The sequence below is a fragment of the Cervus canadensis genome, chromosome 6, assembly GCF_019320065.1.
Source record: "Cervus canadensis isolate Bull #8, Minnesota chromosome 6, ASM1932006v1, whole genome shotgun sequence".
NCBI classification, from domain to species: Eukaryota; Metazoa; Chordata; class Mammalia; order Artiodactyla; family Cervidae; genus Cervus; species Cervus canadensis.
The window spans coordinates 42,960,880-42,976,923 of NC_057391.1; the positions used below are offsets into that span (position 1 = coordinate 42,960,880).

At 37.9% G+C, this 16,044-nt stretch overlaps 1 protein-coding gene across 4 annotated transcripts in view; it reads right to left on the bottom strand.

The window, feature by feature from the left end:
• The window catches only part of USP3 (ubiquitin specific peptidase 3), a 237,031-nt gene that overhangs the window by 27,658 nt on the left and 193,329 nt on the right, over nucleotides 1-16,044 (bottom strand). For all 4 annotated transcript variants that reach the window (XM_043471729.1, XM_043471728.1, XM_043471727.1 and 1 more), the window contains exons 9-11: nucleotides 9,485-9,631; nucleotides 6,329-6,435; nucleotides 6,071-6,151 (exon numbers count right to left, since the gene is read on the bottom strand). In XM_043471729.1, the coding sequence (XP_043327664.1) occupies nucleotides 6,071-6,151; nucleotides 6,329-6,435; nucleotides 9,485-9,631 (335 nt within the window). The remainder of the gene's footprint in view (nucleotides 1-6,070; nucleotides 6,152-6,328; nucleotides 6,436-9,484; nucleotides 9,632-16,044) is intronic.

Consider the following 16,044-nt stretch of genomic DNA (forward strand, 5'->3'; position numbering starts at 1 on the left):
TGCTGTGGCTTAAGACTTCCAAAACTACGTTGAATAAAAGGGGTGAGAGTGGACATCCTTGTCTTGTTCCTGATCTTAGAGGAAATCCTTTCAGCTTTTCACTGTTGAGTGTAATTAATGTTAGCTGTGGGTTTGTTGTATGTAGCCTTTATTATGTTAATGTAGGTTCCCTCTATGCCCACCTTCTGGAGAGCTTTATTTTTCTAATCATAAATGGATGTTAAATTTTATCAAAAGCTTTTTCTGAATCTATTGAGATGACCATAGGGTTTTTATTCTTCAATGCATTAATGTGGCATATCACACTGATTTGCAGATAATGAAAAATCCTTGTATCCCTGGCTAAATCCCACCTGATCATGGTTTGTGATCCTTTTAATGTATTATTGGATTCAGTCTGCTAGTATTCTGTTGAGAATTTTTGCATCTGTGTTCATTAGTTATAGTGGCCTGTAATTTTCTTTTTTTGTGGTATCTTTATCTGGTTTTGGCATCAGAGTGATTGTGGCTTTTTTGATTGAGTTTAGCAGTGGTTCCTTACTCTTTAATATTTTGTAATAGTTTCAGAAGAACAGATAGTAAGTCTTCTCTAAGTGTTTGATAGAATTCACCTGTGAGGCCATCTGATCCTAGACTTTTGTCTGTTGGAAGTTTTTAAATCACAGTGTCACTTTTAGTACTAAGGATAGGTCTGTTCACATTTCTTCTGGTTCAGTCTTGGAAGGTTGTACATTTCTAAGAATATGTCCATTTCTCCCAAGCTATTTCACTGGCATATAGTTGCTTATAGTAGTCTCTTATGATCCTTTATATTCTGTGATGTCCACTGTAACTTAGTTTTTCATTTCTAATTTTATTGATTTGAGCCCTCTCCCTTTCTTTTCCTTAGTGCATCTGGTAAAGGTTAATCAAAGAACCAGCTTTTAGCTTCACTGATCTTTTCTATTGTTTTCATTGTCTCCATTTATTTCTGCTCCAATCTTTATGATTTCTTCTACTAACTCTGAGTTTTGTTTTTCTTTCTCTAGTTGCTTTAGCTGTAAGATTAGGCTGTTTACTTGAGATTTTTCTTGTTTTCTGAAGTAAGATTGTCTTACTAAACTTCCTTCTTAAAATTGCTTTTTCTGTGTCCCCTAGGTTTTGTATTGTGGTGTCCATTTGGTCTAATGTGTCATTTAAGGCCTGTGTTTCTTTATTGATTTTCTGTCTGCATCCATCCATCGATGTAAGTGGGGTGTTAAAGTCCCCCACTATTGCTGTGTTACTGTCGATTTCTCCTTTTATGACTGTTAGGAGTTCCCCAATGTATAAGACAAATGCTATACTGGGTGCATACTTACAATCATCGTATCTGCTTGGATTAACTTGATTATTTCGTACTGTCCTTTTTTGTCTCTTGTAACACTTTTTATTTTAAAGTCAATTTTGCCTGATATGAGTATTGCTATTCCAGCTTTCTTTGATTTTCATTTGTATGGATTACCTTTCTCCATCCCCTTTCAGTTTGTATGTGTCCTTAGATCTGAAGTGGGTCTCTTGAGGACAGCATATATATGTGTGTGTCTTGTTTCTATATCCATTCAACCAATCTGTGTCTTCTGAATGAAGCATTTAATCTGCTTACATTTAAGGTAATTATCAATATATATGTTCTTAAGGCCATTTTGTCAGTTGTTTTGGATTTGTTTTTGTAGGTCTTTTTTCTTCCCTTCCCTTGTGATCTGATGAATATCTTTAGTGTTAGGTTTGGATTACTTTTTCTTTTTGTGAGCATGTATCTCTCATAGGTTTTTGGCTTGCAATTACCATGAGGTTTTGATATAGCAGTCTATATATATACACACACACACACACACACACACACACACACACACACACACAAAGATTAAGTTGCTGGTCTCTTAATTTCAAATGCATTTGTACTCTCCTCACCATTGCTGGTCTTGATATTGTATTTGGTGTGACTGATTTCCTACTTTTACTGTTTGGTTGCCTTTACCAGTGAACTTTCCCATTAGTAATTTTCTCATTTTTAGCTGTGGCCTTACTTTTCTGTCTAGAAAAGTTCCTTTCTTATTGTAAAGATGATTTGGGTGTGCTGAGTTCTTTTAGCTTTTGCTTGTCTGTAAAGCTTTTGATTTCTCTGTCAAAGCTAAGCAAGAGCCTTGCTGGATATTCTTGTTTGTATGTTTTTCCCTTTCATCACATTAAATATATCATGCCACTCCCTTCTGGCCTGCAGAGTTTCTGCTTAAAAAACATCAGCTGATAACCAGACAGGAATTCCCTAGTTGCTTTTAATATTTTCTCTTTAATTTTTGTCAATTTGATTAATGTGTGTCTTAATGTGTTCCTCATTGGGTTTATCCTGTATAGAACTCTCTGCACTTCTTGAACTTGAGTGTGTGTTTCCTTTCCTTAGGGAATTTTTTGGCTATTATCTCTTCAAATATTTCTCAGGCCCATTCTTCTCCTTCTGGGACCCCTTTAATGCAAACATTGGTACATTTAATGTTGTCCCAGAAGTCTCTTGGACTGTCAACATTTCTTTTCATTCTTTTTTCTTAATTCTGTTCCAAACAGTGATTTCCAGCAATCTGGTGTCCAGCTCACTTTTTCATCTGCCTCATTTATTCTACTATTGATTCCATCTACTGTATTTTTCAATTCAGTTATTGTCCATCTCTGTTCTTTAAAGCATCTAGCTCTTTATTGTATCCCCTCAGTCTATGCCTCCATTCTTTTCCTGAGATCTTGGATCTTCTTTACTATTATTACTCTGAATTTTTCTTCAAAGAGATTGCCTATCTTCATTTCGCTTAGTTGTTGTTCTTGGGTTTTATCTTATTCCTTCATCTAGAACATATTTTTCTGCCATCTCATTGTATCTAATTTTGTGCCTCTGTGGTCTCTATTTTCCAAGCTGCAGGACTATAATTCTCCTTGGTTCTGGTGCCTTCCCCCTGGCGGGTGAGTTTCGTCCAGGGACTGGTACTTGCCCACTGGTGGGTAGCGCTGGGTGTTGTCCCTCTGATAGGCAGGGCTGTCTCAAGTGATGTGTTTATAGGTGGCTGTTGGGTGAAGCCAGGTGCCAAAATGGCCATCTCTGTGAGAGCTCACAATGATGAGCCTTCCCTGGGGTGTTCACTACCCCTGTCCTTGCCCCTACAGTGAGCCACAGCTGACCCCGCCTCCCCAGGACCCCTGCTTAAGAACCAAAGGTAGGTCTAGCCCATGTGCCTATGGAATCACTGCTTTGCCCTGGGTCCCAGTGCATGTGAAACCTCGTGTGCACCCTCCAAGAGTGCAGTCTCTTGTTCCCCCCAGTCCTGTGGAGGGCCTACACTCAAGCCCAACGGGTTTTCAAAGCCAAATGCTCTGGAGGCTCTTTCTCCTGATTCCAGACCCCCAGGCTGGGGAGCCTAATGTGGGGCTCAGAACTCTCACTTCTATGGGAGAGTCTCTGTGATATGATTATTTTCCAGTTTGCAGGTCACCCTCCCACTAAATTTGGGAGTTGATTATAAAACAGAAGCATTCCTACAATCTCACTGTGACTTCTTTGTCTTTGGGTGTAGAATAGCTTTTTTGGTAGGTTTGAGTCTTTTTTTGGTCAATGGCTATTCAGCAATTAGTTGTGATTTTGGTGTTTTTGTGAGAGGAGGTGAGTTCATGTCCTACTCCACCATCTCGTCTCCTGCCTCTTTCTCATTCTTAATCAGAAGTTGAGCCCTGACTCACAGGCAGATGTCTCTGATAGTTCTTCATAAAAGATAATGCCACTGTCTGCTGCTGTGTCTCTACTGTGCAATTCCGTTACCTTAGGAAAGTTTCTAAAATAAGGTGCTTTTTCATCTTGAAATTTTTCTAGCATTCTGGATCCTTTACACCTTCTTGAAAATTACCAGCATCATCTGAAAATCTCGTTTTGTTGTGTTTCACAGATACTGCATGATTTAGGAATTCTGAAGCTGACAGTAAGCTCTTTTAATAAAATAAAAATCAAAAGTCTGAGGATTCAAAGGGAAGTCAGTTGAGAATACAGGAAACATGTTTCTGGGCCCCCTGATGCTAATACCAACCTGCATCAGATTTCAGTGAGTCTATGCCAAGAAAAATACCATTTGGGATGTGAGGCAAATGCGACTTGTCACTTTTCTTGTTTGTAGTTAAGTACGGCTTATAACCACCTGTGTAAGGTGTGTCATACAGTCTCCTGGATGGTCTCCAGAAAAAAAATCTCTCAGTATTAGAGCATTCTGGGATAAGTTTAAGTGAAATGTTATAGAAAGCAATAAGAACCAGGTATGTGACCAATTCAGGAGGGGTGGGAGGAATCAGCACTGAGGAAGAGAAGGAAAGAAACATGAACAAATGAGTGTCTCTGTGTCTTGCAGTCAAAAATCATCTGGACTAAATCAGTGTTGTTAACATGAGGAAATATTATTCAGATATATACCCATATATATGTATATAAATATATACACACACACTGAGGAATAGCATTAATATTAGTGTTCTTATTGAAATTTTAAGATGAATTCAGTCTAATTTAGATTATATAGCTTAAGGCTAATTCCTTTAAAATTTTCATTGATTTCCTCTCTAAATGATCAAATAATGTTTGTTTTATGCTTAAATTAGCCTGAATTCACATGCTATATATATACAGGGAAGATGAGCTGACATTTGCTATTAAGTAAACTGTAATATTTTCTTAATCTCAAACAGGCCAGAAACAGTTTTAGAGAAACATACTGTAGCCACATATTTTAGGGGGAAGTAGCATGGGGAGAAGTACTCTTGCCTGGAGAATCCCAGGGACGGGAGCCTGGTGGGCTGTGGTCTATGGGGTCGCACAGAGTCGGACATGACTGATGTGACTTAGCAGCAGCATGAATGGGGCTTCCTTAAATTTATTCTATACTCTTGTTCAGAAAAGACAGACAACACTGTCAGACAGATGGAGAACAAACTAAAAGCATCTACAAAGTATTTTCATATACATTTTGCTGAATAATTTGATTCTAGAGCAGCACTGTCCATGATGGCACTTTCTGCAATAGTGGAAATATTCTGCATCTGTGCTGACCACTGGCCATATATGGCTACTGAGCACCTGAGTTTTAAATTTCGATTAAATTTTAATAGGCACATGTGACTTTGTGGTTGCATGTTTAGACCAACAGAATCTTCTGTTCTGTAAGAAAAGATTACATAATATGTATATAAATCATTATGACAACATTATCTAAAACTGTTTTTTGTGAACATGCCCTTCAGGGTAGAAATTTTGTTATTTGCCTTCACTGTAGCGGTCCTTAATGCCAGGATACATACTAGATCCTCTTTTTTTCTTTTCCCCCTATCCTAGGTTCTTCTTTCTCTGACTGAAAAGAATAGTCATTTTAGTGGTTGATCAAGGACAGGTCTTTTGCCTTGACTAAAACACGAAGGAAAAAATTATTCAAAAATCTCTCAAATGTGAATTTTAATCTTCGAATTAAAAGCAAGGCCTCAGGCTTAACCAACAGTTGTTATCATCAAGAGCTTTCAAATTATCATACAAAAGAGTAAATGACACCACAATTTATAAAGCTTTTCTGAGGTTCTTTCTCCCTCTGGTACCAGGGGAATAGCCATAGAATAAATTCTATTTCATTAGATCAGAAGAAAGTTCTGTGACAGAGTTACAATTATTAAAAAGAAGACAGAAGAGTCTGGGGCAGAACGGATGCATATGTATATAGACATGGCTGAGTCCCTCTGCTGTCCACCTGAAACTATCACAACATTATTAGTCGACCTCACACCAATACAAAATAAAAAGTTCAAAAATAAAAAGAGAAAGGTAAGAAATACTTTACAGTTGACAGCAGGTCAATACCTCTGACAGGTATTCCTGCTAAACAATTTTTTTGGACAGGAAGAGACATTCAGGTTGACTTAAGTTATAGCACAAATTCATTAAAACAATCAACAACACAGCACTTACCGATGAAGTTTATAAATGTACTATTCAGCTATTTCAGGGTGGGGGAAAAACTCCAGAATATTAAAGTATCTTTACCTCGTAATGAACAAGTTGGTCCATTTTCTTGATTCTTAGAGCGCTTATTTCTGAACTGACTTGGAATATCTAATGAAAGGTCTTAAAAGGAAATAGGAAAACAGAACTGTTAAAGGAATATATAACCATGCAAAAAATAATTTCCAAAAATGATGTATTTTTATGGATTTATCTCTTTACTGTCTTAGCTTTCAAAGGAAACATTGCAGTTATTATTTTCATACAGTATCATATCATCACATACCAAATATGTCTTACCTAGGAATGGATCAAACTTTCTAGATTCTGTCCCACATATGAGACAGTTAACCTCATTTTGGAGAATGCCTCCGAATATAGCCGTGACAACTGTAGATGCTCCATTTCTAAAGAAAATCACATAGGAAAATATCTCAGTAAAATATATGTAAAAGCTCCTCTAGGTCACTCCCCACTCCCTTTGGGAGACATATATATATTAAATTATAGAATAACACAAAAGCTTAAAAGCTACATAGATGTATACCAAATAAAAGGTTTAAGCCACTGGCCTTCCTCTGACCCCTCTCCCAATCTCACTACTTTCTATAATACAAAAGTTACTAACACTGAACATTTGCCATTACTAATAGATCACATACATATCTGCATTCGGAGGAAGAGGACCCCTTTTCCCTCAAATATACCCCTCAGGAAACAGGAAACCCCTTTATATTAGATCCTTTGCAAGATTTCTCATCATATGGGGATCTCTCTAAATTACGTTACTTTGAACAACAACCTTCATCAAAGATAGTTTAAGATTTTTTTTAGATGTTCACATTTGAGGAAAATGAGGTAAACAAATTTAACATATACTTAGTCATCACTGGTAGAGAGATGATTTCACAATTAAACACTTAAACAATATTTCCCTTGTAGAGATCAAAAATATGTACAGCACTGTAAGAACAATAAGACACTAACTGTCCTAATGTTACTTAACCTATGTGTGCCTCAGGTTCATCAAATGTAAAACAGGAATAACATCTATCTACCTTAGAAGCCTGGTGATGATGATATTAGAATATACATACAATGCTTTTTAGACAAGTGCTTGCTGAAAAGAAAGCCCGTTGACTACTGTAAGCATCTTTGATCTGAATAATCAGGGTCATACCTGCCTTCTGCTTGTCTTCTCTTCCCTAAGGATGTATCCTGGATGTACACTTCGCTCTGACAGGTGCACGGCGTGCCACAGTTTGGACAATAACAGCTGACAAGCACTTATGTACTTACATGCCAGGCTCCATTCTAAGTACTTTCCGTGTGCTAAACTAATGCTCACAACAACTCTGAGGTAGAGAAGATTATCCCCATCTTACAGACAAGGAAGCTGAGGTTCAAAGGTTAAATAACTTGGCCCAAGTTCACACAGCTGGCCTGACCTAAGCACCTTCTCTGAACACTATGCTTCTTCTCTTAACAATATAGTATTGATGGGTATATACTTTGGTAAAAAATATTTAAAATCCCAAATGACTCCAGGTTTCACTGCAACCACAGGAACCCACATAAAACTGTCAACAAATAAAGATAAATCAGAATATAAATAAATTATTAATGGTACTGAGGTTATTTTATTGTGTTTTCATTAATAGGACTATAGTGAACACAAATGTGAACAATGTGAACTTTTGTGCACTTATGCAGTTATCTGAGCCAGTATATTGCTCTTTTTTACTAATAGTAATTTGAGGTGGTTTCTGTCACTTGCAGTCAATAGTATTCCTAACACACTGAACCACACTTTGAGTGCTCCAAATGAAACCTACTGCAATGATGAGACAGAAAAAACCTACCCAAGCAAACCTATTATTTTAAAAGTTGTGCTTCCTTTTCTTTGAAAGGGCTTCCTTCTGTACTGGTAAAAGAAATACACTGTAACTTTTTAAGTTGTTCATAAGATACATGACTTTAGTATTACAAAGGATATACCCCCAAAAAATCTACTGAAAATAAAGGGTTTATGACTGATCCTTTCATACTGATATTCACATATTCTGCTGCCTTAAAGTGGAAACTGCTTTATTAAAAAGCAGTACATTTAAACACAATGTACTTCTTCCTTTACAATTTCTTCCTCTGAAAAAAAGATACCAATCAAGTCTTGGCTATTTTAAAACAAGATTCACAAATTATTTCAAAATCACTATTCTACTTATTATAACTGCACACCAAGAAAGTGTAAATATTAGCTATTTGGACAGGCTGTTATGCTGAGAAGATCCTTTATACTTGCACTAACGATTTTCTGTATATTAAAAAGAACCCACCTGCTATTTATTTCTGCAATCCTCACCCCCATCTTCAGTAGGGTTTTATGTGTTTATACGAATAAATACAAATACAGGAGACCTTTTTTGTTGATTTTTTTTTTTTTTTTGCAGTTTTAGCAAGTCTCATCCTTAGATCCTGAAATGCATCCTCCAGTGAATTTAAGGAAATATAAAGAAGCCTGAGTTTTTAATATCTGAGAAGGGAACAGCTACCCACTCCAGTATTCTAGCCTGGAGAATTCCATAGACTGTATAGTCTATGGGGTTACAAAGAGTAGGACACAACTGAGCGACTTTCACTTTTATGTTCCTAATTCACTAATGAAACTTAAAATTTACTATTATTTAAAATATCATTAAAAGATATGGATTAATACTGAAAACTCAGGAGTTACTAAAAGAATCACCTGTGACTATCACAAAATGTGATGCCCCCTCACTTCACATGGACTCGCCTCCTTAGAGCCCAGCTCAGCATCCTTTGTGTATGACTATACCACCACATAAAATACAAAGCAGAATTTGTTATCTAATCCTATGTTTGAACTGATGCTAGCAGCAGGGACACTTCTACCACGTCACAGTTCCTTCCCCCTCTATCCTCATTTCTAACTTGAACACAGCTCCTAGGACCTTGAAGATCAAACATTTTAAGAAGTATGGCCATTCATATTAATTGCCCTTCTCTGATACAATCAGATTAACTATGAGACTACAGATTTATGGACTGCCAGGCAATAATACTACAGCAACCCTATATATTATTTTCTTTCATTCTTTGGGGAATTCATCTTATAAAGTCCCTTTCCTGCATAGATAAGTATAAAGTTTTTCCCAAAATTTGAACACAAGGAGACAAATAACCAAAATCCAAGCTGAAATAAAAGTCGATTATGTCTCCCTTAGCAAAATAAACATTCTGATCCCAAGTATTAGTACTTGGAAAAGCAACCCAAAATTCAGAAAAGTTATCAGTGCCTCGGTATGATTAAAGAACAGGTTAAAAAAATAAAATTATTTTTGGAAAAGTTAAGTCCAAAATGAAGCTGTAGGAAAATACACATTCAAAATATTTTAAGCCTTTGTGATTAGTGAACAAATGGAAATGAAATCTTACATGCAACATTTGTTACTTGCAGACAGAGTAGAATTCTCTTGCAGAATTGATGAGCGGGAAATACCGTTGAAACCACCCTGGAGTTCCAAGTGCAGGTGGTCTAACAGGTAGCGCATGAACTCATGGGCATCCTGCTGCTGGTAGCCCCTAGAAGCAAACGCAGTCAGTCACTGAGGGGCTCTGCCTACCCGGCCCAGCACGCTGGAGGGTGGTGTTGGGAGGGCCGCGACGCTGCACTCAGAACACAGGGGGGCTCCCTTGTCCTTCACCCTCACTTCCTTCTTGTCTTACACATAAAATTCCCTTCAAGACAGAATTCCACTTCTTAAAAATCAGTTTGGAAACACGGACTAGTAGAGCTAATTGGACTTACAGTAACCTCAACTGACTTCACCCAAGAGGAACACTGAGAGGCAAAAAGGGGGTTGTGTGACCTGCCTCAAGTCCTACAACAGGAGAGTAACAGAGATGGGACCACAACCCTGTCTCCTGGATGGACTGTGAATTTCCTCATTTCCCAAGTAGCCTCTCTAGGAGACGCTCACATGTTAAAACTCCACATCATACCTGCACCAGAAAACTAGGTCTAAAGTTTTATTAAAGTTTGTTTTAAGAAATAAAACCTTTAGATTAGAAGATAATTTTCAAACACTGGCTGAAAGGAAGAAAAATTTTATCTAAAGAGCTAAAGATGTGTAACATTCTATCATCCTAATCTCTGATTCAAAGGACATTTTTTTAAACAAAATTTTCAAAATGCATTGACTCATATACAGTTATGCTGTAGCCTAAAACTTGAATATATATAGCCACATATTCTGAGGTTATTTCTTATACTCTATTCAGTTAGGAAATTCTATGGAATTCTTGTGCTAATACAGATCAATGACAAGTGCAGAATAATGAAATCTGACAAAATTAAGCTGGTACAGCTAGAAGGGTTAGAGGTTTATGTTGATAAATCAGCAGTGATGTCTAAAGTACATTTATAAAATTATGGATAAGAAAGACTTCTGCCTACATTTTTTACCAGCATGGAAGGTTCTCTTTAATCTCTGCCCTAAGTGGCAAGTTTTCTGACCTGGTCTGGAGTCAAAACCTTCATCGCCCTTCTAGGCAGTGGTTCCACAAACAAAATTTCTTTTAGCCAGATTTTCCCCCTTTTCCTAAAATTTTTCCTGGAAATAAATTATGGAAATGATCTGCCTAATCAATGGAAATGGAATTTACATCGCAAGTATTTCACTGTAACTTTTTCTAAACTATTTAGCAACTAAATAGTAATACATATGTTGTTTAAGTATTTAAGACTCTTATGAATAAAATGTCAAACTTAAGTTAAAAGTAAAACTATTCAAACTTGGTAGTTCCTTTATATATACCTAAGGAGATGCTTTAAACCCTTTCAATATACATCTTTTTCATGACTCAAAGATAAGATCAGTATCTCAGGTCATATCTGAAATTCTATCCTATATAAAAAAGTTTTATTCTCTGACCAAAATAACCTAATATCTAATCATCATTTTCTAAAATGGATCATTAAAACCTGTATCTTGTAGTTATGTCAATTCGCATTTTCATCAAACACATATCCATCCCTTAAAATAATCTAATGTACATTAATGAACATTTCCAACCACACCATGATTCACTTTCCTTATATCAAAATACATTATTTTCTACTGTTTCCTTTACCATTAGAAATACATTTGGTGACCTATATGAGATCATGGAACACTCACTGTTTCATAAAGCTAAGTTATAGGCATCTGTTACAATTTGTGATCTTTACCCAGAGAAGGAAAAGTCTGTGTTTCTTCTAGGACTAGGACTTTTTTTTTTTAATTCTGACTAAAGAGATATTTGCAATTCCATTTCTAAACATTTAAATAAAGTCTTTCATTGACTTATCTGAAGAATGGCAGCTCCAGTTTTACCACTGTTCCTTATCCTCACTTGTTTGTGACCTTACATAAAGATCACCTCTTTCTCTTTAATGTCTATAGAAAATCTGTATCAAAGATAAATCATCTTAGAAAGCACACTGCAAACACAAAAAGCCTGGACGATCATAAGGCCTCCGTTCTGAATGAGGGACACTGCTGAGGTGAAACACACAGGAACACAGAGCAACTGTCTCTTCATCTTAAGAACAAAGAAGGTTCCAAAGAAGAAAATGTTACTTTGTGCCTGTTTAAGTGGAAAGCAGATATTCCAAATGAAACAAGACACCACATAATACAGGCACACACAAGCACGTGTGCAAGGCTCCAACATGCACAACTGTGACACATGCCTATGCATTACTGACCATTTGCTGTTTAGTAAGGACCACTGCATTACGTGTAAAATGGCAAAGACCAACATGTAACAGGATATGCCTCTACGGAATCAGATTTTATCACTCTAAAACAAGCTTCTTCTGAAATATCTAGGACACATAAGAGTTTTAGGTTCTGTTCATATTTAAAATAAGTTACAATTTTGCCCAAATTATCTGCAAAACCAAAAGCAGTTACATTTAGCTATTCCTACCCAGTGTAAGACATTAATCAAGGATGAGTTTCTTTGAGACAAAAATACTAGAAAATGAAAATAAAAATTAAAAAGAAGAAAAAAGAAAATGAAAATAATGTTTTTGTTTACAAACACACAAAAAACCCATACAATAGATAAATTCCTAATTAGAATTAATACAGGTGTATCTCGTTTTACTGCACCTTGCTTTATTGTGCTTTGCAGGTGCTGCGGTTTTTACAAGTCGAAGGTCTGTGGCAACCCTGTTTTAGGCAAGGCTGTTGGGGCCATTTTCCAACATTTGTTCACTGTGTCTCTTATCACATTTTGGTAATTCCTGTAATACTTTAAATTTTTCCATTATTATTATTATGTTTGTTACTGTGATCAATGGTCAGTGACCTTTGATGTTACTCTGGTAACTGTTTTAGGGTGCCACAACCATGTAAGGCAGCAAGCTTAGTAAATGTTGTGTGTGTTCTGACGGCTCCACGGACAGGCTGTTCCTGCCTTTCTCCCTCCCTTTGGGCCTCTGTATTCCTTGAGACACAATGATATTCAAACTAGGCCAAATAACAACTCTTGATGGCCTCTAAGTGTTTAACTGACAGGAAGAGTCGCAAGTCTCTCATTTTAAATCAAAAGCTGAAAGGATTAAGCTTAGTGAGGAAGATATGTCAAAAGCCGACAGAGGCCAAAAGCCAGGCCTCTTGCACCAAACAGTTAGACAGGTTGTGAAAGCAAAGGAAAAGTTCTTGAAGGAACTTAAAAGTGCTGCCCCAGGGAAGACACCATTGATTAAAAAATGAGACCCTATTGCTGATAGGGAGAAAGATTTATCAGTCTGGACAGAAGATCAAACCAGCCACAACATTTCCTTCAGCCAAAGCCTAATTTAGAGCCAGGCCTTAATAACTCGCCTCCATTCCAGGAAGGCTGAGAGAGGTGAGGAAGTGCAGGAGAAAAGCTTGAAGCTAGCAGAGGTTGGTAAGCGAGGTTTAAAGAAAGACTCTGTCTCCCTAACATAAATGTGCAAGGTGAAGCGGCAAGCGCTGATGTAGAACCTGCAGCAAGATATCCAGATCCTGCTAAGATCAACAATGAAGGTGGCTACACTAACTAACAGATTTTCAATGTTGACAAAACAGCTTTATACTGGAAGAAGAGGTCATCTAGGACTTTCACGGCTAGAGAGGAGAAGTCAACGTCTGGCTTCAAAGGACAGAGTGACTCTCCTGTTAGGGGCTAATGCAGCTGGAGACTTGAAGTTGAAGCCAGTGCTCATTTACCATTCTGAAAATCCTAAGGGCATAAGAATAATGCTCAATCCACTCTGCCTATGCTCTATAAATGGAGCCACAAGGCCTGGATGTAGAACATCTGTTTACAACATGATTTACTGAATATTTTAAGCACACTGTTGACACTCTCAGACAGATTTCTTTCAAAATATTACTGCTCAAGGACAACACACCTGTGACGTGTTGTCCATGAGCTCTGATGGAGACATACAATGAGATGAAAGTTGTTTTCAGAGACCAAACTCCGTGGATACTGACATCTGTTAACCAAGGAAAACGGGCTTTCTAAACTGTAAAAAATTTTACTTTGGGATTATAACTACAATAAAAACATAATTCAAGACTCAGTTCAATTCCACTTTGGCATGTTATAAGAACTTTACCCTGTATACATAATAGGTAGTGGTGGTTTAGCCACTAAGTCATAGTCAACTCTTTTGTGACCCCATAGATTGCAGCCCGCCAAGCTTCTCCATGGAATTTTCCAGGCAAACATCCTGGAGAGGGTTGCCATTTCCTCCTCCAGGGGATCTTCCCGACCCAGGGATCAAACCCAGGTCTCCTACACTGCAGGAGGATTCTTTACCAACTGAGCCACCAGGGAAGCCCAATATATATAATAGGAGTAACAATTATAAGAAGAAAACCCTACCTCACAGCCTTACGCCTGGGCGTTAGGCAGTGACTTTGCACTAAAACTTTATCCATGATACAGTCTCAAGATCTAGGTCTAACCAAGAGAAAATTATTCTTTGAGAAACCCACTCCAGTATTCTTGCCTGAAAAATCCCATGGACAGAGGAGCCTGGTGGGCTACAATCCTTGAGGTCACAGAGAGTAGGACACGACTTGGTGACTGAACAACATGGAAGTGGGGAACAATATGAATTATTACAGAACAAAGAGAAAGCCCTGCTGAGAACAGAGACATGTTATTCTGCTTACTCGCTCAGTCATTAGCGAGATCTAAGAGGCCATGTTTTACAGGAATCACTTTAGCAACGCCATCCAAATTTCTCAACCTGGTCAGCTTTTCCAGTTCTTTTCTTTCATCGGTAGGAATAACAGAATGTGTAAAATTAGGTAGCTAAAAACTAACTCATGCTCACGGCTAGAATAAACAAACTGGTAGAGGTAATGGGAAGATTTAGATGAAAAGCAGAATTCTATTAAATGAAGAGGGAACTGAGTCACCATGCAATCCAAGTAGAAGAGTACAGAGACAGCTGGTGGGCCTCACTTGGGCATGCGGACAAGTTACTACAAGTTTACTGTGAACACATCTATCAGTGACCAGCGCCATAAAGACCTGGGTTCTCATTCTGGTCCTAACACCTACTAGATGCATAACACTGAACTGCTCTCGTCTGTCGAAGTTGCATCTTTAAAATGAGGCTAACACTTCCTGTGGATAATAATGGCAGCCATGAAATCAGAAGATGCTTACTCCTTGAAAAGAAAGCTATGACAAACCTAGACAGAGTATTAAAAAGCAAAGATATCACTTTGCCGACAAAGGTCTAAATAGTCAAAGCTATGATTTTTTCAGTAGTCATGGATGGATGTGAGTCGGCCCACAAAGAAGGCTGAGTGCTAAAGAATTGATGCTTTTGAACTGTGGTGTTGGAGAAGGCTCTTGAGAGTCCCTTGGACAGCAACAAGATCAAACCAGTAAATCTTAAAGGAAATCAACCCTGAATACTCACTCATTGGAAGGGCTGATGCTGAAGCTTCAATACTTTGGCCACCTGATGTGAACAGCCAACTCACTGGAAAAATACTCAGATGCTGGGAAAGATTGAAGGCAAAAAGGAGAAAAGAGTGGCAGAGGAGGAGATGGTTGGATAGCTGATTGAATCATGGATAGTCCACTGAATCATGGATAGTCCACTGAATCAAGTCCATTACCGATTCAAAGAACATGAACTTGGGCAAAGTTCATGGGAGATAACGAAGGGCAGGGAGGCCTGGCATGTTGCAGTTCTATGGGGTTGCAGAGAGTTAGACATGACTTAGCAACTGAACAACAGCAATGCTTCCTACCTTGATGGGAATTCTGTTGTGTTTCTTAACGAAGATCAGATATAAAATACCCAAAGTGCTTGGCACATAACAGATATTCAACAAATAAAAGCACTTTTTATCTGGTAACAAAACACAAGGATTAAATCCCTATCAAGAGTCTAACTAGATCAGTTCAGTCGCTCAGTCATGTCTGACTCTTTGCAACCCCGTGGACTGCAGCATGCCAGGTTTCCCTGTCCATCACCAGCTCCTGGAGCTTACTCAAACTCATGTCCATTGAGTCAGTGATGCCATCCAATCATCTCATCCTGTCGTCCCCTTCTCCTCCTGCCATTAATCTTTCCCAGCATCAGGGTTTTTTCCAGTGATTCAGTTCTTCACATCAGGTGGCCAAAGTAGTGGAGCTTCAGCTTCGGCATCAGTCCTTCCAATGAATTTGGGACTTATTTCCTTTAGGATTGACTGGTTGGATCACCTTGCAGTCCAAGGGGCTCTTGAGTCTTCTCCAACACCAAAGTTCAAAAGCATCAATTCTTCAGCACTCAGCTTTCTTTATGGTCCAACTCTCACATCCATACATGACTACTGGAAAAACCATAGCTTTGACTAGACAGACCTTTGTTGGCAAAGTAACATCTCTGCTTTTTAAAATGCTATCTAGGTTAATCATTGCTTTTCTTCCAACAAGCGTCTTTTAATTTCATGGCTGCAGTC